The sequence below is a fragment of the Bombus pascuorum genome, chromosome 9 (assembly GCF_905332965.1).
Source record: "Bombus pascuorum chromosome 9, iyBomPasc1.1, whole genome shotgun sequence".
Taxonomy (NCBI): Eukaryota; Metazoa; Arthropoda; class Insecta; order Hymenoptera; family Apidae; genus Bombus; species Bombus pascuorum.
Window position 1 is genome coordinate 6537365 of NC_083496.1, and position 26909 is coordinate 6564273.

Here is a 26909-nt window from a genome sequence, read left to right on the forward strand (position 1 = left end):
TAATTTATATTAAATAAATAGTGAAAGTTTATTATAATAATATGGATAAGTAAAAATAATTTCAATGAGATCGTGTTTAAATAAATTTTTATAAAAAAAATATCAGATATTGATAACATTTTCATTATGCTGTATTAAAGAATATAAATCGATGGACAAATTTTTAGTTAATGAAAAATAAAATTTATTTTTTTATTCTTCTTTGTCTATTCTTTATTGATTCTAATCTCTATTTATTTAATTTAAATAAATTTATACAATGTAGTATTACACATGAGTATATTTATATGGGTGTGTAATAAAAGAAGCATTTTTATTTCTGTTAACTTCACTAACTTTGGTAAGTAGGTAGTTAGATCATTGACTTGGATTCACAGACAAGGTAAGTATGCGAGTGTATGTACATATACTTCGTATGAAAATGTATGCCATCTAGCGTAAAGAAGGAGTATTCAAAATATATATATTTTTCCGAAGTGGAATGAAAAAGATGTCCGATACAGGGAATTACTATGTGCTTGCTTGGACGTAAAGAAGATATTTCATATCTTATTATTTTTGGAACGAAATATTTTGGACCAAAATAACGTTTATATATATTATTTATATATTATACGATATTAGAATTCAAACTGTTCTCGGTTATTGCACTAACCTCAAGATCTTTGTTAATCAGCTGTGTTGCTGATATGATATTGACATTCATTCATACAAGTCAATACTAGTACATACTATATTTATTATTTGCGAAAATAATGAATTCTTCGCTCATTGAGCAATGACGAATGCTGGTTTACCAAGTTGAAGGTGGTTGTATTATACATTGTATGTGAAATGTTATTCTTTGACAAATATTTAACCTTATTCCAATTGCTTTCTTTTTTCTTGTAGAAAAAAGCTGTACTTTCTCTTTTGTATAATTATAGAGTAATAAAACATTTTATCTTTATGACACATTGAAGAATTTTAAGTCACATAGATAGTATTTGCAAATACTGTGAGAATGGACAGCCTTTTCATACAAAATATTTCAGACGAACCAGAGGATATACCACAAATAGATGAACCAGTATGGATTCTTGGGAAAAAATATAATGCCATAAGAGGTTTAATATACTTTACAGTAAAGAGATCTGTAATAAATTAGATATGTAAGATCTTAAATTTCAGAACTGGACATAATTCGTAGGGATATAAAATCCAAGTTATGGTTCACTTACCGAAAAAATTTTGTGCCTATTGGTGGTTACAATTCTACATTCACATCCGACAAAGGTTGGGGTTGTATGTTAAGATGTGGTCAAATGGTTCTTGGTCAAGCTTTAATTATATTACATTTAGGTAACTGTTAATTTGAATCTAATAATTTTATTATTTCATGTTTAATGCTCTTACAACAATTTTAAATACTTAGTTGTTCATAATTATATCAATAATATCTATCAAATAAATCAATCTGTAACATACTAACAGTTCCTAAAATAAAATATTGATAATTATAGTTATATAAATTGTAAATATTTAATTTTTAAATATTAAAAAATTAAAAATAGGTAGAGATTGGCAATGGACCGCAGAAACTAGAAACAGTACGTACCTGAAAATTCTAGAACGTTTTGAAGACAAACGAACTGCTGCTTTCTCTATTCATCAAATTGCATCAATGGGAGCATCAGAAGGAAAAGAAGTTGGACAATGGTTTGGACCCAACACAATAGCACAAGTATTAAAGTACATATTTATTATATTTTAAATATTTCTAATATAAGATTTGATATTTTATCAAATTTCACTTTTTAGAAAATTAGTTGTGTTTGATGAATGGAGTTCAATTACAATACACGTTGCTTTGGATAATACATTAATAGTTAATGAAATTTGTAAGTAATCAAAACTCTTCATTTTAATATGTCTATTATTTAATAAATTTTAATAAATTTTTAAACATTAAACTGTATCATATAATTAAACATTTATAGTAAAGCAATGTAGAGTAGAAGGAGGTACAACAGTGGAAGCTGATGGTGCTGTACCATTGAAAGCACCTAGCCAATGGAAACCTTTATTACTTTTAATACCTCTTCGCCTTGGATTAAGCGAGATTAATCCAATCTACATTAACGGTCTTAAAGTAATGAAGAAATCAATTCTTGCATGAATGGCTAAAATTGGAGTGAAATATGAATGAAGTTAAGGATAATATATTCATACCTATAATTTTTCAGACTTCATTCAAAATTCCACAATCTCTAGGAGTAATAGGAGGAAAACCTAATCTTGCACTATATTTCATAGGATGCGTCGGTATGTATATGTATAAAAATAGAATTATCAAATTAAAAAAAGATACAATGAAAATGTACACAAATTACAATTTTGCATTTGCAGAAAATGAAGTAATTTATTTAGATCCTCATACAACACAAAGATCGGGTAGTGTTGGCAAAAAACTAGAAGAGGAAGAGATTGAAATGGATGCTACCTATCATTGTAAATCTTCTAGTCGTATACCTATCACAGGAATAGACCCTTCTGTAGCACTTGTTAGTATATAATTAATTTTTGTTATTTAAAAATTAGTCAGAGAATTAAGCAATTTATAAAATAAAATATATTTTTATTTTCAGTGTTTCTTTTGCGCAACTGAAAAGGACTTTAAATCTTTATGCAAATCTATTCAGGAAGAATTAATAACACCAGAAAAGCAACCTTTACTTGAATTATGTGCAGAAAGATTAGCACAATGGTCACCAGTTGAAGATATAGCTTCAGAAGCTATAGCAACTTCAACTTGTAAGTATTTTGAAGTTGATATAACATTAACAAAAAAAAAAAAAAAAAAAAAAAAGGAAAATTTTACTAAAGGTATAAATAATTCGAAATTGCATTTATTGTAGTTCGTCTTAGTAATTCTTTGTTATAGTTGTAGATTTTGAACATATAGATCCACAATGTGATACATCTGATGAAGAGTTTGAATTACTTGGTTGACATTTAATCAACAATTAACAAAATCTACGATATAAATAATGTATATATAACATCAAAAATGACCCATTCGTACATAAAATACAACCATTCATTCAATATCTACATTTTACTTAAACTAGTACTATTTCAAAGTACTAGTAATTGAATAATAAAATAATTTATATCAAATAATTAAAATATTGTATATATTACTTATACTTACATTTTTTGGACATGAGTGATCTATTCACATTGTTAATATAATATAATTTTGATATGAACGAATTTTTCTATAAAGAGTATGTTCAAATCACAAATAAAAAGATATTTAATTTTACAAACAGCACAGAATGTACTTACTTACTTTTTGCACCAATGAAAAAAATTAATACTAATATATATTAAGTCTCGTAAATAGTTAAATTATTTTAATAATTATACGTTAAAAATAATTTAAGTACACAAACATACACATATTTGATTAATAATAAATTAATTTTAAATATAAAGTATACTATGTGTAATATTTATTTATTTATTTATTCTCAAACTGTACAATAGAAAAAGTTACTTATTAGTTGGACTTGGTAAAAATATAAAAAATTAAGAACACTCATGTCCTTAAAATATTTTTGCCTTCTTTAACAGATAATGCATGTGATGATCATAATATATAGTGATATGTCTACAATGGCATGCAAAAGTTTTCAGTCAGATAATTTTCACTATACATTTCAAAAGTGATATCTAAAAATTTTTAATTAATATTGGATATTGGGTATATTGGATACTGACTGGAAATTTTTAAACATGCTAGCTTTACAATTTTTAGATAACTGTAACACACAATATAATAGTGTTTATTTGACGTATTGTTTTCCTTTATTTCCGATACACATGTATCTAATATTGCTTAAAAATTTTTTAGATGTCTATTTTGGTATATACTGTATACTAAAAGATCTACTTCACCGGGAACTTTTGTACGCCATTGTATATCGTAAATTTACAAAAATGAACAAAAATCAAATTGAATATTTAAATATAAAAAAACTTGATTATAACTTTATACATTATTTATTTAAAAAATATGTTGATAATTCATAAAGCTAAAATTTAAATCCAGGAATGTAAAAATTTATTAACATAAGTATATGAAAGAAAAACAAACTGATTTTTATATTGATTTACATTATGTATTATTGCATTAATACATTTTCGATTTTATAGAATTTATAATATTAACTACGTTAATAATAAAAACTTCCACAATTTCAAAGTTATATAAAGTGCATAGGAACAATAGATAAAATTTTATCAAAAATATTCAATGATGTTTTATAGTTCGAAGTTATATACAATTAAAAATTTTATAAAATGACAAAAAATATTACTATTTCTACATATACTTAAACAAACTATTTTAATGTTATGTTATTCTATGTGGCTAATAGTTGAATTTGTATTCAAATTAAATGAGATTTATATTACAATCTAATATAAATATATCTACATTTTTATAGAATTGACTAAAAACATAAAAAAATGGCTAGTTTATAGCTTACTAAGTACTTGTTACATCAAAAATATGAAAATTTAACATCATGTGATACTTAAATAAGTATACACTTTCAAACATGAAATTAATTTTTAATGAATAAATATTTTGTAGTATAATGTTTAAGATCAATTTTGGCAGCACTTTATAAACAACAAAATGTATTTATTTGAATACTATAAAATTTCTTGTACTTCAATTTTTATATAATAAAGTAAAGTATACAATTTAAAAATATCTAGTATATAATTTTGTATGTATTATATGAATAAAAAGAATTTTGATAATATAAAATTTGTATGTGTATATTGTAATTGTAACAGAATTCACAATTTCATTAATATTTTGTTAGAAATTGAAGATGATGATATATTATAATTTACCTCAATTTATATAATATGACGTTGTAACTGTTATTAAGTTCCCAATAAAAACTTTTTGCTAACAACATTATTTAAAAATTAGAACTAAATTTTATGTATTTATATTATACTTTTATTACCTATTACTTTCAATGTACAGAATTTTTTACATTTAAACGATCGTTAGTCATTTAAGTGTAAAGTATTATATTAAATGTTAGTAGTTATTTTATGTAACATGTCCAAATGTGATTTTTTAAATTACTCATTTACGAAATTCATTCATTCAAATTTATACAAAAATAAATATTATATGTTCATGTTTGTACATCAAAAATTTCATTCTAGTATAATTTTATAGTATTTTATGTGTATATATATAGACCATTATTACAATAAATAACAACATGCATAAATATATATGAATTATGTACTTGTTGTGAAATAGAAAAATAGATATTTCAGAGGATAAATTTAATAACATATCATACAAACATATTTAATTTCAAAAACATACGAAAATATCGCACTTCTTTAAATTTTATAAATAAAAGAGGGATATTTCATAAATATTATAACACAATAAATATACAATACATAAAAATCTATATGATATTATAACAAAACTAAAATTGACTTTATAAAAAGGGAAACATTTTAATAAAGACTGAAGCATCATATTTCTGTATTACACAAATCAGAGTACATACTTTTTCCTCAAATTTACACTTACTGTTCGTTAATGAGTAATTAATAAACCTAGAATATCTTTGGAAAAAACATAAATTCGTTGTATGATTGAAAGATTATTGATTCTATTTGATCTCTGATATGCTGTATTTACGATCCTTCAAATTAATCACAACTACAGTTATATTGTCTGCAGAACCCCTATATGTTAAAAAGACAAATACATAATAAAAAACTGATTTCAATCAATATTTGCAAAGATCGTAAGATCGATTTGTATTACCTGTAATAACTTTGTAATGTGATACTTTTTGCACCAAAATGTGGTTCGTTTATACGTTCCTTAATAAACGCGACAGCCTCTTCATTTGTAAAAGTATCCCATAAACCGTCTGACGCCAGTACGATAAACATCGGATTATGGTCACTTAGATCAAAAGTTAAAATATCAGGATCAGCAATCACTAATTTTTTATCTTTTAATGGATAATCTCCTAAAGCTCGAGAAGTTGCTAATATACCAGCAACTCTCCATACACCATTAAATGTTACTAAACCACCAGCTTTGTTAATTCTCCTCCTTTCTCTTTCCTAGAAATTATTTTTATAAAAAATGAAAAAATATATTTACTATTAAATAACATAAATTTATTACATAAGACCTAAGTAATTTATATAAATAAAATTATATACTTGTTGTGGCTTATGGTCAAAGGATAAAGGTATGGCATTTCCTTTTCCATCACACATTACACCTCTTGAATCTCCAACATTTGCTACAATTAATTTATTGTCTTCTAAGAGAGCAATTAAAGCAGTTGTACCTGTATTATACATTTTTAAAAGTTATTTTTAAATTTGAATAAATAAAATAATATAAATTGTAAAAAGATAATTACCAGCTATATCCATATTTTTCTTAGCAGCCTCAACTAATAATCTATCTACAGCCAATACTTCATCAGTTAGTAATCTACCATAGTTTATTTTATTTCCATCCAAGTAATTTGTAATATCTACTTTTGGTGGCTTTTCCACTGTTCTACATGGTCTTACCTTACAGTTAAAATAAAAGATACTGTTTTATACATCTACCATTTTAAAAGATAAGATTTAATATCAATCATACCTCTCTTGTTATTGGTCTTGACAAGCTATCCAATTTATCAAGCAATTCTGGATCAGTTACACCAACTTTTTGTTTCATACAATCATCTGTTAAAGATGTGCTTACAGTTTTACGAAAAGATTTTTTGCGTTCAAGGTGATCTGCATTACTTTTTTCCTCTTTCTTCTCTGTTTCTTCATTTTCCTTTATGTTTTCTGATATGTGTGTTGCTTTACCAGCTATCATATCTTTTAATTCAATCACTTTTTTATTAATGTTTGGAATAAGTTTATCACGTGCATAATTTGCTGCAAACTGTTAAGAAATAAAAACATGTCAGCGATTTATGTTTATAAGCAATAAATATGTTTAAAATATTAGCATATCATTGGTATACTATCATTGAAATATTTCATACTATTTAAAGTAAAACTAACAATAGCAATATAATATATTAAATATATCTTAATAATCTGCTTTATTATAAGTAAAAAAATTTTAATTTATCTATTATTTACGTATTGTTGAGTCATTTGCTAAAGATATTGGTGTATGAAGGACATTTAATTTTGTGTCTTATTATTACATGCACTGCTGTAGTAATTTTTAAATTTTTCTATATAAGCTAAGCTATTATATAACACAAACATAATGATATTTGATATTATTCTATAATCTATAATGGTATTCTAAATAATTGATATATATTAACTCATAAAATACATAAGTATATGAATATATTATGATATTAATGAAATCTATTTCCATATTTCCATATTATCTCTGTATAACTTTATCATTATTTACCTTATTCCTGTGTTTCTAATCTGCAATTTTGGAAGATAATAGTCATATAACATCATAAATTTAGAAATTTAAAAATGATAATGTTATATGATAAGTAATTATGTAAAGTCAAGTAAAAATGATAAGTAATCATTAAAAAATATCCTATTTGAACAATTGATTGGATAATTGATTAAGTTCCTATTAAATAGATTCATGTGTCAGATCTTTTTGAACTTACTTCTCCACCATGTCCATCAAATATTGCAAATAAAGATACACCTGTATTGTTCATATCTTCATTTACAACAAAACGATCTTCCATACGAGCTCTATGACCTTGAACAGCATATGCAGCAATGTGTCCTTGTTTTAATTCCCAACTAAGCTTCACCCCATTATTTACAGAATCATTAACTAAAAATGGTAGTTTTGATACCTAAAAATAATAAGACACGATGCAAATGTTTATTTTTCTTTTGTAATGCTTTGAGCAAAAATAATTAAATGATAAACAAATAATTAAGTAATTTTTTCAACTAATATATCACATTTAATTACGAAAGTATAATGCTAATTAGCCCTATTTGTATAATATATTATTAAATAGCTTATTCTCTAATTCATTTACTTTTGATGTAGTACGACCAAGTGTATATTGGATTTTTCCTAGTAGTGATCGGCTCCATATATCAACAGCTTGTATATAAAATAGAATTATTGCCAAAACTGCACCACAAATTAATACTTCTGGCTTCAATGCATAGACTCTCATGATTCTCCAAAAATAGCCCAAAGGAGAATTTATGCCAGCATTTAATCCTGTGGGAATACCCACTGCAAACTTTGATACTAGCTTCATGTATGATACATATGTCTATTATACAATAACAAAAATACAAAATTATTGATAATAGCTGTTATTATAAAGAAATCATAAATTTCAAATAGTCAAGTATATCATAATCTATGAATATTTCTCTCTATCATAGATTAATAAAAGAATAAACTTATATTACTTTCTACTTAAAGTATATTGCAAAGATTCAAAAGCAATCAAACGAGACTATTTTTGAATACTAATAGAGAATACAGAAATCATATATCGAACATATAATACATATTAGATTTTCAAAGAACATTTATCTAAAAAGAAGAAAACACTATATCTTTTAAATTATTTTTATGTTACCTGATATAAAATCTTGTCTTCTAGTTCGTCATCCATAATCTAATGCATTAACACCGTAAATTGAGCCAGTTTTCTTGTAAACTTAAATATCAATAAGTATTCGATAATTATTTACAATTAACACACACTTAACGGAGCACCAAATATGCATCGAAATTCGTATAATCGTTCGTTCGATAAAAGATTATAACTTCGAGGAAAATAAAAATTTGTATACTATTCGGTATTTACAGCAGACGATACCAAATTACAAACGTTACTGTAGATAGACGTTTGACCTCACGCCGTAATTTTAAGCATGCGGCATTGCTGGCATTTCACGTTATTCACATAATTAACAAGATTACTTTACATCTATAGAATCAGATATAATTTAAGTATTTTGAATGACATAACCAGTAAAAATATCTTATGAGGTATAACATAGTAAAGAAGATAAGAAAAAATAATTTGTTAAAATATAAGATTAAATACAAAAATTTAATACATTACAATTTTAAATGAAATAATTAATAACCAGAAGATCATATAATATACAGTACGATTTCTTTAATCGTGACTTTCACATATGTACATGCAGGTAAATGTTTTATTAAGATTTTCAAGATTACTTTATAAACAAGGATATAGAAGAAAACAAAATTCTTTTTATTGTTAGAATTGTAACATATAAAACATATTTTCATATTTATATTAGGAGCCCATAAACAAAATTGTTCTAAAATTAACAAGTCAAATTTATTGCATATATAAAATATGTAAAAATTTTAAAAATTGTTCGACTCTACTTAACTTTATTCAGGGAGTTAAGATCGTATTGCATATGCATAAGTGCAACGTTATGTAGGCTAGAACGTTAAATAGTACATATTTTGTATGTAAGCACATATACCGGATATAGTTGTAGCGATGTATGTATTACGTTGCTGTACGCTGTAAACTGCATAGGGAGAACTGTCATGCGTTGCTACGACGTGAGTTTAGAAGCCGCGTAAATATGGCTGCGACAATAACGAATGTTTAGTATTGCCCAGTGTAATGAGTTCGCGTGATGATCGTGATTGTCCTCGTTGGCGTACGGTGATGAGATCAATGTGTCATCAACAAAGATGAGCGAAAGGAAGTTTACCCGTGGCCTGGGTAAACCGGGCATGGCCGCTCAATTACGAGAGACCGTCTCTCAGGTAGTACGAGAGAGTACCGTACAGGTAGGTTTCTCGGTACGATACATTTTGCCGCTTGATTTTCTGCATATATTTTTACGTTATCTTCTGAATAACAAATATGCAACAATTGATACCAGTGAAAATATATTCTCCCTGCAGTCGTTTATCAGGACCTTCATAATATCGTTAATTTATTATTCATGATAATTGCTGTCAACTGGACAGGGCTAACTATAAATATTTCAAGCTAAAGAAGAGATAAAATAACGTTGAATCAACAATTTAGTTATATTTTTGAAACGTTGTTTTTTATTTTATTGTAGCAGGGTTGAGACATGAAATTCTGGTTTTTTAAGGATAATGTTATTCACACTGAAACATGTCCATTTATGGTATCTTGTAATACCTTGATTCATTATTCATTAATTATTACCTTGAATTAAAAATAAATTACATTATTCTTAGAAGACATTATGTGACCTGTTATATTGTCATAATAAGTATTCACAAATTAATATCTAATTTTTAAAGTTTATGTTACAAGTTTTAATGTATATAGATTATAGCCTTTTATATATTTTACTGTTTGTTGTTTATTTTTATTTAAAATTTTTTAAATAAGTCTTATTACAATATCAAAATAATTTAAATAAACATATGTATACATATCTTTTTTAATTTGTATTATTTATTTTAAGAAAATGTTTTAATTTCAGAATAAGCCACATCTAGTAGAACCCATAGATTTTGAAAATTTTGTATTAAAGAATAAAACTTTATTACAAAATGACCCTCAAAGAGAACTCCTGCTATACCCTAGGGATGATATTTCAGTGAGTTTTAACTTACTATTTCTTATCTATTCTGAAACACTTACATCCGTTGCAGGGACAGATAAGTTATCAGATAGGACCATGCACAGGATGTTTAATATCATGCAATTTTTGGAACCTACTTTTTAAATTTATTGTTTAAAAAATGTAGTGTTGAACTTAGTGTTTATTGTCTATAATATATAATAATGTATATTTTTAATCTTATTACTAAAAAGATTACTGAAATAAATTATTTAATTTTAAGTATTTTTTTAATTGTTTTAATATCTTCTTTTTAATGTAGCAAGTGGTATTACCTAGAAGATATCGTACTCTTGTACCAACTATACCACAAACTTCAGATAATGAGGAAGGGGAAGAGAATCTTCTTACAAAAGAATGTTTACGAAGTTACACTTCTAATTGGAATCTCATACATTATAAATATTCAGCATATAGTGGAACTTATCTTGAGTTACCTAAGTATAAATATAAAACTTGACTATAAATAATATTTTATTTTTGCAAAATTTTATTTCATAAAATATAAAATATGTTGTTGTAGCTTATATGTATTTTCTTATTTTTTAGAATAGCAAAAATAGATGATCTAAAAGATGAAGTGTACGAAATTGATACAGAAGTAGACCAAGTTGATGAGGTAAAATATTTTGCTTCTGATATGAACTTTTTGAAGGTTTGATTATGACTGATATTTCTTATTAAAATGTCATTTACTTGCATTATATTTGGATAAATAAGATTTATATATTAAATGTATTATCTTTTACATTATATTTTATACACAAATAGCAAAAAATATTTTAAAAAGATATTTTAATATTATATTTTTCATGTAATTTTTCTGCAAAAAAATAATGTTAAATATCGCTTTTACAACATTTATTAAATTCATCTATTATTATTTCTGATTATCATTATAGACCTATGAGAAATTAAGGTAATAAATTTATAAGGGAAAAATAAGAAATTAAAACAACTTGTTCAATTTTATTAGGAATTAACAAAGAGTAATGGAATAACAAAGGAAGGTTATTTAATGAAAGGACCAGAAATTGGTAGTACTGACCGCATGTTTGCAAATATTGGTTCAAAATCATTTAAGAGAAGGTTTTGTCATCTTCGTCAAGAAGTTGATGGCACATATATTCTTGAACTTTTTAAAGATGAAAAAAAGGGTGAAGCTAAACTGACGATAGTAATGGATTTTTGCACTGAAGTTATTAGAAATCCAAAACGTGGAAGGTATTGTTTTGAATTAAGAATGAGTGGGACTCATAAATCATACACATTAGCAGCGGATAATGAAACAGATATGCAGGATTGGTTATTAAAGTTAAGCTCAGTATTACAGCATTATAAGCAACAAGAAGAAAAACGTGCTGCTTCGTTAGAGAGAGCATGCAATACACCTCCTCCTTCTCCTCAACCTATGCAGGTATTAAAAGTAGAAATAAGCATTGTTTTCAATGTTTCAAGTGTACTTCTTTACATATAATTCCATTTGAGTTTATTGTATTATTTGTAGGTTTATGGAACGCTCAAAGGCTTAGAACAAAGTATGAATCCACAACTGATAAAGTATTCTAGGGAAACAGATACTAGTATTGCATTAGCGAGACGAGAATGTCGTAAACAATTGTTTAGTATTTATCCTCATATTCCACATACTAAACAACAACCAGGAAATTGTAATGAACAGAATATTGATCCATACAAAGAACAATTTGGGCAGAGAATTTTTGTAAAATGTGAAAGTCTTAAATTTAGATTACAAGCACCAATAGATGAGAAAGAATCATTATGTCAGGTGGAACCATATCAAACTACACTAAGTCTTTATGATGCAAGAAATGGCAGGAAGCTAACTGAAAATTTTCATTTTGATATTAATCATGAGGTTGTTCAAGGAATAGTAAAAGAATTAAGTCCTGTAGGTATTATGACAGAATCTACAGAAAATATTAAACTACCAGATGATCTGAAAAATATACCACTAGATTGGATTAAATATCCAAAACAGGTTTGTCCTTTCTTTTTTTAAAGTATCAAATTTTTAACAATAATGTTAATATCATTGTGTAGTTTATTAATAGCAGTGTATATTTTTATAGGCCATATTTAGTATTAGTAATCCACACCCTGATATATTTTTGGTTGTAAGAATAGATAAAATATTACAAGGGAATATATGCCAAACTTCTGAACCATATTTAAGGGCTACAAAAGATCCACGATTAGGTTTAAAAGTACATAAACAAGTTAGAGCATGTTGCCAAAGGTAAGTTTATATGTGGGTAGATTTTTAACCTGTATATTTTTCTGTACATTGTAAAATTTTGTCCAAAAAACTATAAATTTTTTAGATTGGGAAATTATAGAATGCCGTTTGCTTGGGCTGCCAGACCATTATTTAGATTATATAGTAATGAATTAGATACATCATCAGACTTTCCTGCAATATATAGGCAAGAAGGAAATAAAATAAAAGATGAAGAATTACTCAAACTCCTTTCAGAGTATAGAAAGTATGCATATATAATATATAGTAAGTTATATATGATATATATTTTGATATTTTTTATTATAGGCCTGAAAAACTTAGTAAATTGACTGTGATACCTGGTTGGTTGAAAATAAAGATTGAGTCAATTACAGATTTACCTGACAGTATGTATCTGGAGAATAACATTTTTTTTTACTATGTATAAACTTGAATAATAAAATCTAATTTTCATTTTTTCTTTACAGATACATTATCTACATCTTTAGCAGCTTTAAAGCCATTTCCATTACCGCCAATATCTGAACCAACTCTTGAGATTGCAGAGTTTGAAAGTACTTCAGAGAAAGATGTTCATCCATACACAACTTATATTAACCATCTTTATGTATATCCGCAAACTCTCTGTTTTGATACTCAAAAAATATTCACCAGAGCTAGAAACATTGCGTGCGTTATTGAATTACGAGACAATGATTGTGAAAATGCCACACCTTTAAGGGTATGTAGAATATGTTATTTCATAGATTATTAAATTATTGCTAATACTTTTCTGATTTTTTCATAATAGTGTATATATGGAAGACCTGGTGCTCCACTTTTATGCTTACGAGCTTCTTGCGCGGTTTTACATCATAATGCAGTTCCTTCCTGGTATGAAGAAATTAAAATAAGGTTACCATCGAAACTTCATGCCAAGCATCATTTACTCTTTTCCTTTTACCATATAAGTTGTGATATGAACAAGAAAAAAGAAAATGGTGTTGAAAATTGTGTTGGTTATGCTTGGTCTCCATTGTTGCATAAAGGAAGGTATGATAATGTTAGGAATTACGATTTATATATCACTAATAAAACACTGATATGTAATTATAATTATATACTATATAAATATGAGATATTATATTTACAAAGTAAACTTTCTAATCAAATTTTGTATTATGTAATTTCATATATATATAATTATATTATATTAATTTTGTATATCTTACATAGATTAAATGTGGATATGGATATGAATGTACAAGCACTACCTGTTGCAACACATTTACCACCAGGATATCTTTCAATACAACCTCTAGGACTAGGAAAAGGGGTAAAAATAAAATGAAGTTATATATTTACATTTTATTAATTCAAAACGATAATAAAATATGATAATCATTTATAAGTATCACGTTTAATATCTTAAAGATAAATTTTTCGTTGTTCTAGAATGCTGGACCGGAAATTATATGGGTTGATTCTCAACGGCCGGTATTTACAGTAGCATTTCAATTGATTTCAACTGTATTTACACGTGATGTACATTTACATAATTTATTTGCTCATATGGAACGCATCCTAGATACAAAACTAGGAGCGGTACCAGCGGATTCGGAAACATGCAAAATATTAAAAGCTGCTCATGCAGTACAATTAGTTACAGTTATTACATTTCTTCCTACTATATTGAATCAATTATTTACATTGTTAACATGTACTACAAATGAAGAAGTTGGATGGTATATTATAAGAGTTTTGATACATTTCATAAATATGGTGCATGAAGCTGGTAGGAAAGAAACACTTCAGGCTTATATTAAGGTAAATATTGCTAATAGAATTGATTAACTTTACTAGTGAATTTTATATTATTATCTTTTACAGTTTGTTTTTGTACCACCTTCTCAAGGAAATGGTATTATAACAGTTCATGAACAATTAGGAAAACATCTTCCTACATTATTACAGCCAAGTAATACTGACTTTCTAGTAGTAAATAAATTTATGCATCATTCCAGTTTCTTTTTTGAGATAATGATTAAGAGTATGGCACAGCATTTGCTTTCGACAGGAAGGATAAAAGTACGTTTTGTAATAATATGAAAAATATAATTTATTAGAAAGTATAAATCAATTAACATCTTTTACAGATGCATAGGAATGAAAGATTTTCAAAAGAATATCATGAAAAAATTCGAAGTTTAGTGGAAGTTATTATGCCTTATCTTATGAACAAATATAAAGAGATGCCAGTTGAAACACATGAATTAAACAAAAGTCTTGCACAATTTTTAAAAGTAAGTAAATTCTATATGTTATTTACAGATTAAATATTTTTTTAGAGTAAAGATAATACAGCAAATGATAAGCATAAGTTTCATAAAGCCTCATACTGTAATTGTTAATGATAATATTTTATTATATATAAAAATAGTCTTTTTGAAATCATCATTAATTCTTCATATCTTAAAATAGCGATGCCTTACATTTATGGATCGTGGGTTCGTTTTCCGTTTAATAAATTCATACATGGACAATTTCTCTCCTGGAGATCAACGTACACTACATGATTTTAAATTTACATTCTTGCAAATAATCTGTTCACACGAGCATTATGTGTCTTTCAATTTACCAATGATGCAATCACGAATCATTTCCAAAGGTAAAATTAACTACTACTATATTATACTTGATGCCTAATGTTTCGTCAATATAATCATTTTATGCTTTATTTAGAAGATACAGAGAGTGATCCAGAATGTGATGGTATGTTAAGTCATACACTCCCGTCTTTATTGTGATTTGTTACCGTAGCCATAGTGAGTGGGAGTTGCATACAATTTTCTTGTTATTAATCACTATCAATCAGTAGATGTTTAGAAAATACTTTCATGGCATTCTTATTTGTTGCTATGCAAGCCTGTTTCATTATATTTAAATGCACTGAAAATTGTCAAATGGAATTTATGAAGTAATGAACTTTTGCAATATAGAATATATAGATTTACACACTCACATAAATTTTATGTTATATTTTATACTTTTATGCAAAACTTCTTATTTTTATTTTAATACATATTCGCTATTTTAAAATATTTAATGTAAAAAAACTGCATGAATTTGCAAACATTTTACAAAATCATGGTTATAATTAGTAATATTCACATAATTAATCAATAGGTAATTTCAAATAAAAGATATCTTTTTCACTTAAATATTAAATAACTATAAAATAATCAATAATCTCGATAGCAAACTAATGAAAAAATTTCATTTAAGCTACTGTAATTTCATTCAATTTTTCCTATATTTAGGTGACCCTTGTATGTACATGTTTTTCTATTTTCACATTATCTAAAATTATAGTAAATCAAATAAGTTTATCAATTTCAAATATTCATTACAGATTTAATAAATGAATATTGTTTGTCAGAAGATTTTTGCAAACATCATTTCTTAGTTGGACTGTTAATGCAAGAAGTTAGAACCTCCTTAAATGAAATTGTACAAATTCGTAAAGTGGCAATATCTACATTAAGAGATTTAATGGCAAAGCATGAGCTTGATGATAGATATCAGAATAAGGTAAATTGCTTTTGTTTATTTCTACCTCTGTATTTTTATTCTAATATGATATCTTACATATATTGTACTTTTGATATAATTAATGTTTTCAAAGTAAGTATAAATATTTAAGTAAATTTAATTCTAAAATAATGTAATTTTATTATAACAGGGTCAATTAAGTAGGATAGCATCCACTTACATACCATGGCTAGGTATTGTATTGGAAAATCTACATCGATTGCAATCCATACATGATAACAGTAAAACAGAAGTTAGGCAAAATGGCACAAATAGAATATCAACTAGCAGTTCATTTTTGGCAAATAAAGATACCGCGAGTACTACTGCAACCACTGGAACTCCAAAATCAATACATAGGTAAACAAATTTTACAGTATCATATTTGCTTAAGGTAAATAAAAAAATAAGAGAAACAATCTACATAAAAAAATATATGTAGGCTTACATTACATTTGGAAACTCAATCTCCAATAAGGGCGTCTATGCATCTACGAGATTCTACATACTTTGCAGCCATAGCAGGCCAAGGATTAGTTAATGGATATTCTTGTACTAGTATAGAATCAGATACATCAACAATATCTGGTGCTTCTCAATCAAATATATCTCAAGAAACTACTATTATTCGTGAACCTATCGAAAATGGTACTGGCGAAAAAAAAAGACATTCTCGTTCTTTAAGTGTTACACAATCGTCACCTAGATGCGATAAATTGCAGTCGTCGGAAGTTAAGGATATTTTACTTTGTTTTCTATTTGTAATAAAATATTTAGGTGATCATCAAGTTATTGCTTGGTGGCAACAATGCAGCGATTGTGAAATTTTAAGTTTCTTTACAGTAATTGAGTAAGTTAATGTTGAGTTAAATATAAAAGTTATTTCTAAGAGCAGAATAGGCGTTATTATGTTCATTCTTTATTTCAGAATGAGCCTTCATCATTTTAAATATATTGGGAAAAGGCAAATAGTTGCAAACATGGTAAATAGTTCTGGAAAGCCTCGAACAGTGAAAGCAATGACATTGCCAGCTAGAATGGCACCTCCAGATTTTTCTAACGATGGACCCGCTACTAGTACTTTACAACCACATAATACTACTGCACGAGAAAATCTTGTTGAAAGCGACAGTGGGAAAGTGCATCAAGCTTTATTAGAAGCGAATATGGCGACAGAAGTTGGTCTAATTGCATTGGATTGTTTAGGATTATTTTGTATTCATTTTAAGGTATAAAAGAAATTTTCCACTTATACATATGCCATATTTCAGAAATATTTATCTACGTTATATTTAATTTTTCTTCTTTTTTTTTGTTTTTTGTATAGGATGTGCTTCTGACAGCAGATGGTGATAATCCCATAATGCAGAAAGTATTTAGTATATATTTATCGTTTCTGCAAGTTGGACAGTCTGAAACCTTACTACGGCACGTTTTTGCCAGTTTCAGAGCCTTTTTAAATAATTATTCTATAATTCTATTTCAAGGTATGAATCTTAACAGTTGGGTGTGATTCTATTGGGTGGAGAAAAAAACTGTTAAATATTTAATAAATTATACTGTTTTATTTTAATTAACTATACATTATTATTCTTATAGGAAATGCCGTATTATGTGGACGTTTATGTTACGAATTATTACGTTGTTGTAATAGTAAATTAAGTTCCATTCGGCAGGAATCTTGTGCTTTACTTTATCTTCTTATGAGAAGCAATTTTGAGTTCACCAGTAGGAAAGGACTAACTAGGGTTCACTTACAAGTAAGTATATGACGAAAATAATTTTCCCTTTTATACATTGGATTAAGTCTGATTATGCTTTAAAAATGTTAATACTTTATATTTATGTAAATAGGTAATTATATCTGTTTCTCAAATGCTTGGAAATGTTATTGGATTAAATAATTCAAGGTTTCAAGAATCATTATCATTAATAAATAGCTATGCTTCTTCTGATAAAGTGATGAAGGGTACTGGTTTTCCAGTTGAAGTTAAAGATCTGAATAAAAGAATTAGGACTGTTTTGATGGCCACAGCTCAAATGAGAGAACATAACAATGATCCTGAAATGTTGGTAGACCTACAACATAGTTTGGCTAATTCTTATGCTAGTACACCTGAATTGAGACATACATGGTTAGAAACTATGGCTAGAAATCACGCAAGAGATGGAAATTTTTCAGAGGTATACATTAAAAATTTTTTTTAAATAACTTAATATCCTTATGCTATACCACTTTTAGGCTGCTTGTTGTCAATTACATATTGCCGCATTAATAGCAGAGTATTTAAAATTAAGAAAAGTTCATATGTGGGGTGCAGAAGCCTTTGACAAGATTTCTGAAAACATCTCTAGAGATGAATGCAGTCTTAAACTTGATGCTGGTGAGATTTGTATGTTTTGCACATGTTTGTATTATATATTACGTTTCTATTATTTTTTACATTCCTTTCTTCTTTTCGTCTATTTCTTTATTGTTACATGTTAGAGCTATTAATTTATATTGAAATTATAACATTTTGTTTTTAATGCACTTTTTACTTTGAATTTCGATTTAAAAATTGTTACTGAAATTTTTTAATGTTGGTGAATTATTTGGAAATCAATTGTTTATTTCTAAATATAAAATTTTATAAACACTAACGTTATTTTAGGCGTGCAAGATATTCATTACAACGAATATATACTTCTTGAACAATTAGAACTTTGTGCCGAGATGTTAGAGAAAGCAGAACGATTTGAACTTCTTGGACATTTGTACAGATTAATAGTTCCTATGTACGAAGCGAAAAGAAATTATGAAGCTTTAGCAAATTGTTATTCTCATTTGGCACAAGCCTGTAATAAAATTGTTGAAGTTACAAAGTCCGGAAAAAGACTTCTTGGAAGATTTTATAGAGTTGCATTTTTTGGCGCGGTAAATATTATTAATAGCCAATGTATAATGTTATTTCATTACATTTCGTGTGTATAATTTGTAATAAATATTTTTTAGGCATATTTTGAGGATGAAAATGGGCAAGAGTACATTTATAAAGAACCAAAAGTTACATCCTTATCTGAAATTTCAGAACGTCTCCATCATCTCTACTCTGAAAAATTTGGCTCAGAAAATGTTAAAATGATAATGGATTCTATACCTATCGATATAACCGAACTAGATTCAAAAATAGCCTATATTCAAGTGACACACGTTACACCTTATTTCGAAAAATATGAGTTAGAAACACGACAAACAGAGTTTGAACAGAATCATAATATATCATGTTTTATGTTTGAAACTCCATTCACTAAAGAAGGAAAAGCTAGAGGTATTCCAGAAGAACAATGGAAACGTAGAACAATTCTTACAAGTAAGTTTACTTCATTATTATGCACCATATTATTTATAGATATATACGTGATAGCATATTTTATGATTTCAGCACAATATTCTTTTCCATACATTAAAAAACGCATTTTAGTTATTGAAAAACGAATAATGGAACTGAGCCCAATCGAAGTCGCTTTGGATGAAATGCGACAACGTGTCCAAGAATTAGAAGATGTAGCTCTTATAGGACCAACAGACGTGAAAAAGTTGCAATTAAGATTACAAGGAAGTATATGTGTTACAGTAAATGCTGGACCACTCGCATACGCTTCCGCATTTTTAGATCCTGCACTGTCTCCACAATATCCAGATGATAAAGTTGAAGAGTTAAAAGATGTTTTCAGGTATGTTCTTTAAAAAATATATTTCGTGTATGTATACACGCACGCACGCGCGCGCACAAACACACACTCATTGCATTTTCAAAGTATATTACATCTCACACACGAAATTTATTAATTGGAATTATCTGATTTTCAGAGAATTTGTTAAAATATGTTACACAGCTCTGCAAATAAATAGTAAGTTGATTACATCTGATCAGCATGAATATCAAGAAGTGTTACGTGAGAATTATCAGAAACTTTGCCAAAATTTGTCATCATTACTTGGGGAACCTATTTGGCCTGATGAACAAGTTGGAAATTTTAAACGTAACAGCGCTGCTTTATTTAGTGCTATCAGTGGTGCTAGTAATCACACAAGTACAGCTTAAGATAAGAGGTTATTGGAATGAAATCTTTTGCAATTAAATTAGCTTTATTTTTAATGCACATTTTGTTATAAGCGAATGATATAAATTGGGTCATATTAACCCATGATTAATTCGCATATGCTCAAAAGTACTTCTGTTACAAGTGATTAATTAATGAATATTGCCATTACGACTGTAAGTAAGACTATTACTGCATATTTACTTAAATTTTTTATTTGTTATAATTAAATTTATTTCTTTTTATAAAATACGTATATATGTGCTTTATATTATTCATTTCTTTATCATTTATTTGAGTATAAATGATGTATAATAAGATCTTTTCTGCTCTATTTGACAGAATAGAAAAAATGCTAAAATATTTAGTTTAGGAGACCATTTCATAATAGATGCGTATCTATTATTCTCTTTGATCAATATAAAAGTATAAATTATCTCAAGGCCTAATATTACAAAAGGTTCTTAATATCTAATCACTGCCATATTTTCATATATTTATTACATGTTTTGTTTTTCTTAAATAATTACGTCAATTGAAATATTATATAGACATGAAGATAAGAAGTAAAAAGAATACTACTGACATTTTTTATTTCCATAAAAGATTCACTACATTTTTCCTAGTTACAAGATTTATAATCGTCTATATTAAAAAAATATATGTTTTCTATATATTAGAAATATTACAGATACATTTAAATCTAATTAAATGTAGTATATTTTGGTGTCGAGCACCTAAAGGGGCATTTATATATGCGTACATATTCTGCAAGAATTCAATGATTTGTATGTACATTAGAATATGTTAAAATGTGTAGGACTTAATTTGTATATATTTGTATAATTTATTCTACGTATATATATGTATTATGTAAACATGTAGCTAGCAATTATTCTATATTTATGCAAATGTTATTATTTAATCGAGAAGGGGAGAATATTTTGTGATGTCATAACATTTTAAGAAATTTAAATATTTGAACTTTCATATATCTTTCTTATGCTTTTATATGATACTGACTAATAAAAAATTAAGTTTTAATTACAAATTTTTCTTCAGTATAGGAATTTTACGAAATTTTTATAATATCTCCTCATTTTGATTAATAATATAATAAAATTTTATGGACGATGTACTTAACAAAATTTTTCGTAACAAGTATTTTAACAAATTTTTGTTTTATATTACGTGCGAATTTCTTTGATATATCTCTCTTATAATAGATTTTTGATAGGGAATAACACTTTATCATATTTATACAGCATATAATTTTTTTCAAAATTAGTTATACATAAGAATACAAAGATTTGGAATTTTTTAATTTATTGCACATAAAATATCACCAAATTAAATAAACAGTAGAAAAAATTTGTTTTATATAAATCTTATTTCTCCTAGTTGATTAAATTTTGCTAATTGTCATATGTATAAAGAAAAAGATATTAATTGCATTATAGAATTCAGTCTAAAAAATTTTACAGAATCTATGTGCTATTATGGGTACTCAATTTGTATATAATTGTAATTAGTACATATAAAATATTGTTTTGATAATTAAATATTATTATTTATCTTTATGAATATATATTATTTGATATTAGAATTTTATGTTCAAATTATATTATGTTATGTGATTGTCATACATTTGCAATTTTGGTAGTACAAAAAAAACTGTTTATGTGACATTTGTGCAAGCTAAGAATAGAATTTATAATAAATGTATATTTAAATAACCACAAAAATTATTCATTTTGAAGTCTGGCGAGATTGTGATTACGATTGTGCTGTAGAAAGTAAATTTCATTTCATTGTATAAAAACAAAATATAATTATGCATTAATAATTTTAAGAGCTTATTCAATAACTTGAGCATTATATTGAATATTGAACATAAAATTGATTATGTCATTTTTATTTTTATTGTTACAATTATTACAAACTATTTTACTTTCAAAATTGCAATTTTAAAAATGTGTATACAGCTCTTACACTACAAAAACAAATGCTGAGTGAAGAACTATATAATATGTAAATGAAAACTATTAGATTTATATTTTAGTAGAGTTCATTTACACGGTGGATAAACTACGAAATAATAAAAATACTTGACTGGAATATTGTAAAACTTATGTGCCATCGTAAATTATTTCTTTTATTCAGACTGCACTAGTAGTTTAGCTATAGCATAAATTAGATCGTATAGTAATGCGTCTGAATATTTGGAAATATATGTTGATATTTGTCTTAACTATGTTTAATATAGCAAATAATACTATTAGAAATAGAAAGAGTTATGTTTACTAAGCTATGAATTGTTTACTAAAAGAATAACTACATTTAAGAAATAACTATATTTCATACGCATAATAACACATTGATTTTTCTTAGCACAAAGTTAAGTTGGACCAGTGTTATTAAATTTTATCAAATTTATTGCTTTTGCAGTTGCAAATTCAAGAAAGCTAAAACTCTCTACAAATAAGTGAGGCAATAATTAGGAATTATTTAAAATTATTAAAAATTTTATTCAAATATACATATATAAAGATAAAAGTTAATTATGTGTTATGAAAATTATATCAGAAATATTCTTAAAGATGAGTTGAATATAAAATACAATTAATAATTATTGCTTCTCTTTGCATATTATGTGTGTGTATATATATTAATCAGAATCATATATATATATATATATATATATATGATTTTGATTAATAAAAGTTTGCCATGTTGCAAGTTTATTAAATGAAATTTTAAAAAATATGTTTCAAGATACAGTGCCTCTTTAGTTGCAAAAATGTTTATAAATAAAAGTCAGAATGCTGTCCAATGATATGTTAAAGTCTACTTTGATGATGACTTAAATGTAAGTTTGACCATGATATATAATATATTGCACAAAATATATGACTGTCATAATTTACATTCGATATAAAATTTTATAATATGGAAATATTTTCAATTATGGATGCATGTGAAAGAGAGAAAGAAGAATATAATAAGTGTCTAAATTCAATAATAAAACTGAATGATGCATGAAAATAAATGTTGCAACTATGTAAGTAATATTAGTGTAATCATAATTTTAATGAACAGAAACAGTGGAAATATAAAACTTGCTTTGAAAAAATTCAGTTTTTATTTATTATATATGTAATGGATTTATGAAGATATATAAAGTATTTCTTAGACAGTGATTGCATTAAATCATACTGTGCAAATAAAATAATTTGTTTATTAAACTAAATAAATTGTAATGCGATAATAAGTTTAAAGTTTACTTACTTACATGTTTTGGTTTATTTCGTATATAAATTGCTTCGACGAAACGATATAACTAAAGTCAGTTAAAACTAATCATGTCACCAAAGTTGAAATTAAAGCAGAGGATGAATAGCACGTTTCTTCTAGATAAGGACATTAGAGAAGTATACATTCTGAAAAGAAGAAAAAGATCCATTATAGATTTCTATTATTTCTAATATATAATTTAACTTTATCAATTTTAAGGATTTTCAAATATGTATTAATTCTAAACAACTTTTCCCTATACATATAACCGTTTCTCGGTTAGATTCCCAAGATATTTATAATAACATTAACAATAATAATACATACTTTTGGTACTTCTTATCTTAGTGTGGGTTAGGTTTCGAATATCTTTATGTACGAACATGGTGATACAGGTATGTTCATGTCACGACACTGATATGTATTATTATGTGTATTCTTATTGTATATACTATGGATTGTGATTGTAAAGCAACTTGATCACAGCTATATTGTAGCTTTAATATGTAACGTCACTATCGTTCGACCAGCGTACTGCGAGGGTAAAGGGAAGGACTGGAGAGTAAAGTACTTATACACAGATTTCTACCTAGAATTTCTATGTTAAAAGTACACACAGTTATGAAGTACACCAGTCGAACGATAGTGGCGCTAAGCCACTAAAGCTACGATATGGGCGCGATTAAGTTGCTTCACGGGCGCGGGATCTTATAGAATACAGAGTACAGAACAGACTATAGTACTAAAGTTCAGAGTACAGAGTACGGGCTACTGACAGTGGGAGGCTGACCTCGCGACACAAGGTTGCCTCGATAGCTGTCTCACTTGAATTGACTTGTGCTACCAAGTAGCAAAGTACGCGAGACAGAGTATCGACGAAGTTGTTCAATACGCGTTAAAGCAAAGCAAGTAAGGAATTACGAGTACCTTTGATCTCATCAAAAAACCGACAATCGTCCCATTGACTCGTATCGAGACAGCCTCGCCTTGAGTGTACATATCACTATATATATCAGTGCTATGTCTAGATATTGTATACTGTATTGTATCCGATATAATACGTATACAGTGTTATATCAGTGCATAACAAGAGAAATTCGTTAAAATGCGGGCTATACAAACGATAACGTTATACAGTTACATGGTGGATAGAACATGAGTCTGGTAAATTCTATGAATTAAGGGAGGGAAAGAGAAAGTTGTCGGAAGTTCTTGTTTGTGTGCGATACATAGCCTGCGTCATTTCAGCATTATATACTAAGAAAAGTCCACAATACTCTATCAGTTACCAAGTGTAGCGGCATTGCAATCTATCAAGTTTGGAGTTCTTCCCCCTTCCTTCTTTTTTATCAAATGTCGATGGTATGTTCCATAAATGTACAACACGATCGTACGTACAAGGCGGCATTTATTCAAATATGCATATTCCATATGTTGCACGATTCCATTATATGCAATTGAAAATAGACTTTAAATTAAATTAAACTATACGCATTTTTATTAATAACATGAAATTGAAACTATGAAAGATACTCGATGAAGTCAATAATATTTCAATAAAATTGACTCAATTACGATTAATATCCTATTTAACAATTGCAATTTTTTTTTTTTTCATAGATTTAGAGATGTTTTGAATATCAAATAGAGATATGTAAATGGGTAGAAGATGATATTTCCATGGTTGATCAGAGATGGTCTGCAAGTTGTAGACTTATTTGCAATATGAATTGTGTTAATATGACAATTAGAGTATACTTTGGTATAGTTATACTGTCAAGACCACAAAGCAGAAATATATCTGGTTTTATGGTTTAGAATATCGATCTATATCTGATTCTAATAACCATAGTTTTTCAATGGAATTACAATTATCAACTACAGCTAAATTTAGCTGTTTAGGTCTAGGAAGAACTAAGAGACCAGTACATCCTGAATATGCTAGTTACGATGCTAGACTACACACATTTGCAACATGGCCAAAATCTATACCACAAAGGAAGGAACAGTTAGCAGATGCAGGCTTTTACTATATTGGGAAAGGTGATCAAACTTTCTGTTATTACTGTGGAGTTGGTTTAAAAGATTGGGAACCAGAAAATGATCCTTGGGAGCAACATGCAAAGTGGTTTTCTAAATGCTGCTATTTATTAATGGTTCAAGGACAAGATTATGTAAATAAAATAACAGGCCAGGATATATCTCCACTTTTTAAAGAAGTAAGCATATAGACTTATACTCTTAACTATATATTTTATGCCATGTGTATAATTAATAATCCCATTACACACTTATCTACACTATATTTATTTCAGGAAACAGCGCAAATTGAAGGTGCAGACTCTGTAATATCCAATGATAAAAGTAATATCGATAAAAAGGCTAACTTAAAGGAAATTAGTAAGTAATAAAAATACAAAGAATAATTCGTAAATTCGTTGATTTGAATTAAATCCATATACATATAATACATTTTATTATATATTTAATTTAACGAAATGTACTGTCTACTGTTGTAGTAGCTTTGAAAGAAGAAAATAGAAAATTAAAAGAAGCTCGTTTATGTAAAGTTTGCATGGATCGAGAAATAGCAATTGTATTTTTACCTTGCGGACATTTAGCAACTTGTGCTTACTGTGCATCATCTCTTACATATTGCCTAATGTGTCGACAAGAAATTAAAGCCACTGTTCATACATTTCTATCATAAATCGAATAATAAAATATTAATTAATGTACATATTGTTAAATTTTCTTATACAAATTTAATAATTTAAAATATAAAGATATATATGTATAAAATTATATTTTTTGTATATTTTATGAAAATAATGTACATATATTATTGTATTTGTAATTTAGTCTTATTAAATTAAGCCAGCACATAGTTAAAGAAACAAATTGTATAATAATAGTATAGTGTTTACCAAATAGGAAACTGCGTTACTGCTACTAATGGTTAAAGTAATAATAAACATATAATATTAAATATTACGATAGTAACATA

At 26.8% G+C, this 26909-nt stretch overlaps 4 protein-coding genes across 15 annotated transcripts; 3 read left to right on the plus strand and 1 right to left on the minus strand.

Moving 5' to 3' along the window:
• The first annotated feature begins 233 nt into the window (after positions 1-233).
• LOC132910753 (cysteine protease ATG4B) lies at positions 234-4763 on the plus strand. Of its 5 annotated transcripts, none has more exons than XM_060966715.1 (10): positions 237-825; positions 1035-1106; positions 1171-1341; positions 1554-1731; positions 1801-1880; positions 1980-2131; positions 2226-2304; positions 2389-2543; positions 2628-2793; positions 2924-4763. In XM_060966715.1, the coding sequence occupies exons 1-10, from the start codon at positions 786-788 to the stop codon at positions 2989-2991; spliced, it is 1161 nt and encodes a 386-aa protein (XP_060822698.1). In that variant the 5' UTR covers positions 237-785; the 3' UTR covers positions 2992-4763. The 5 variants fall into 5 exon arrangements, with proteins under 5 accessions (XP_060822702.1, XP_060822698.1, XP_060822701.1 ...); XM_060966718.1 differs by having other exon boundaries at positions 238-807; XM_060966717.1 differs by having other exon boundaries at positions 241-825; positions 892-1106.
• Positions 4764-5000: 237 nt separating this feature from the next.
• On the minus strand, positions 5001-24397 carry LOC132910742 (protein phosphatase 1L). Of its 5 annotated transcripts, none has more exons than XM_060966696.1 (9): positions 24230-24397; positions 23901-24048; positions 8106-8351; positions 7716-7913; positions 6710-7003; positions 6480-6636; positions 6274-6404; positions 5864-6171; positions 5001-5781 (listed from the first exon to the last, which is right to left on the minus strand). In XM_060966696.1, exons 3-9 carry the CDS (start codon positions 8334-8336, stop codon positions 5706-5708), a joined length of 1395 nt encoding a protein of 464 aa, XP_060822679.1. In that variant the 5' UTR covers positions 8337-8351; positions 23901-24048; positions 24230-24397; the 3' UTR covers positions 5001-5705. The 5 variants fall into 5 exon arrangements, with proteins under 5 accessions (XP_060822679.1, XP_060822680.1, XP_060822678.1 ...); XM_060966697.1 differs by having other exon boundaries at positions 23897-24048; XM_060966695.1 differs by lacking the exons at positions 23901-24048; positions 24230-24397 and adding an exon at positions 9559-9693 and having other exon boundaries at positions 6274-6356.
• LOC132910727 (dedicator of cytokinesis protein 9) lies at positions 9738-20648 on the plus strand. 4 transcript variants are annotated; one of them, XM_060966636.1, is made up of 29 exons: positions 9738-9874; positions 10549-10665; positions 10952-11130; positions 11239-11308; positions 11666-12106; positions 12197-12691; positions 12783-12949; positions 13035-13196; positions 13259-13338; positions 13420-13673; positions 13743-13984; positions 14168-14267; positions 14387-14758; positions 14822-15019; positions 15088-15234; positions 15413-15599; positions 15674-15703; positions 16344-16522; positions 16674-16882; positions 16965-17372; positions 17451-17751; positions 17850-18009; positions 18122-18282; positions 18377-18706; positions 18765-18915; positions 19177-19439; positions 19518-19875; positions 19948-20239; positions 20376-20648. In XM_060966636.1, exons 1-29 carry the CDS (start codon positions 9776-9778, stop codon positions 20608-20610), a joined length of 6387 nt encoding a protein of 2128 aa, XP_060822619.1. In that variant the 5' UTR covers positions 9738-9775; the 3' UTR covers positions 20611-20648. The 4 variants fall into 4 exon arrangements, with proteins under 4 accessions (XP_060822619.1, XP_060822620.1, XP_060822621.1 ...); XM_060966637.1 differs by having other exon boundaries at positions 18765-18906; XM_060966638.1 differs by lacking the exon at positions 15674-15703.
• LOC132910555 (E3 ubiquitin-protein ligase XIAP-like) lies at positions 24286-26707 on the plus strand. Its single transcript, XM_060966326.1, is given in 6 exon segments — positions 24286-24297; positions 24375-24464; positions 25529-25706; positions 25709-26121; positions 26218-26302; positions 26422-26707. Coding segments are annotated over 6 exon segments (969 nt in total). The 3' UTR covers positions 26613-26707.
• The last annotated feature ends 202 nt before the right edge of the window (positions 26708-26909 follow it).

Excerpts from the sequence above, each read along its gene's own strand:
- LOC132910753 (XM_060966715.1), top strand. The coding sequence starts at position 786 with ATGCTGGTTTACCAAGTTGAAGGTGGTTGTATTATACATT. Across the intron at positions 1,732-1,800 it reads ACAATAGCACAAGTATTAAA|AAAATTAGTTGTGTTTGATG; the intron begins GTACATATTTAT and ends TTCACTTTTTAG. Across the intron at positions 2,132-2,225 it reads TCTACATTAACGGTCTTAAA|ACTTCATTCAAAATTCCACA; the intron begins GTAATGAAGAAA and ends ATAATTTTTCAG.
- LOC132910727 (XM_060966636.1), top strand. The coding sequence starts at position 9,776 with ATGAGCGAAAGGAAGTTTACCCGTGGCCTGGGTAAACCGGGCATGGCC. Across the intron at positions 13,985-14,167 it reads CCATTGTTGCATAAAGGAAG|ATTAAATGTGGATATGGATA; the intron begins GTATGATAATGT and ends TATCTTACATAG. Across the intron at positions 15,704-16,343 it reads GAGTGATCCAGAATGTGATG|ATTTAATAAATGAATATTGT; the intron begins GTATGTTAAGTC and ends TATTCATTACAG.
- LOC132910742 (XM_060966693.1), bottom strand. The coding sequence starts at position 9,627 with ATGACAGTTCTCCCTATGCAGTTTACAGCGTACAGCAACGTAATACAT. Across the intron at positions 6,637-6,709 it reads CAAGACCAATAACAAGAGAG|GTAAGACCATGTAGAACAGT; the intron begins GTATGATTGATA and ends TTTAACTGTAAG. Across the intron at positions 6,405-6,479 it reads GAAAAATATGGATATAGCTG|GTACAACTGCTTTAATTGCT; the intron begins GTAATTATCTTT and ends TGTATAATACAG.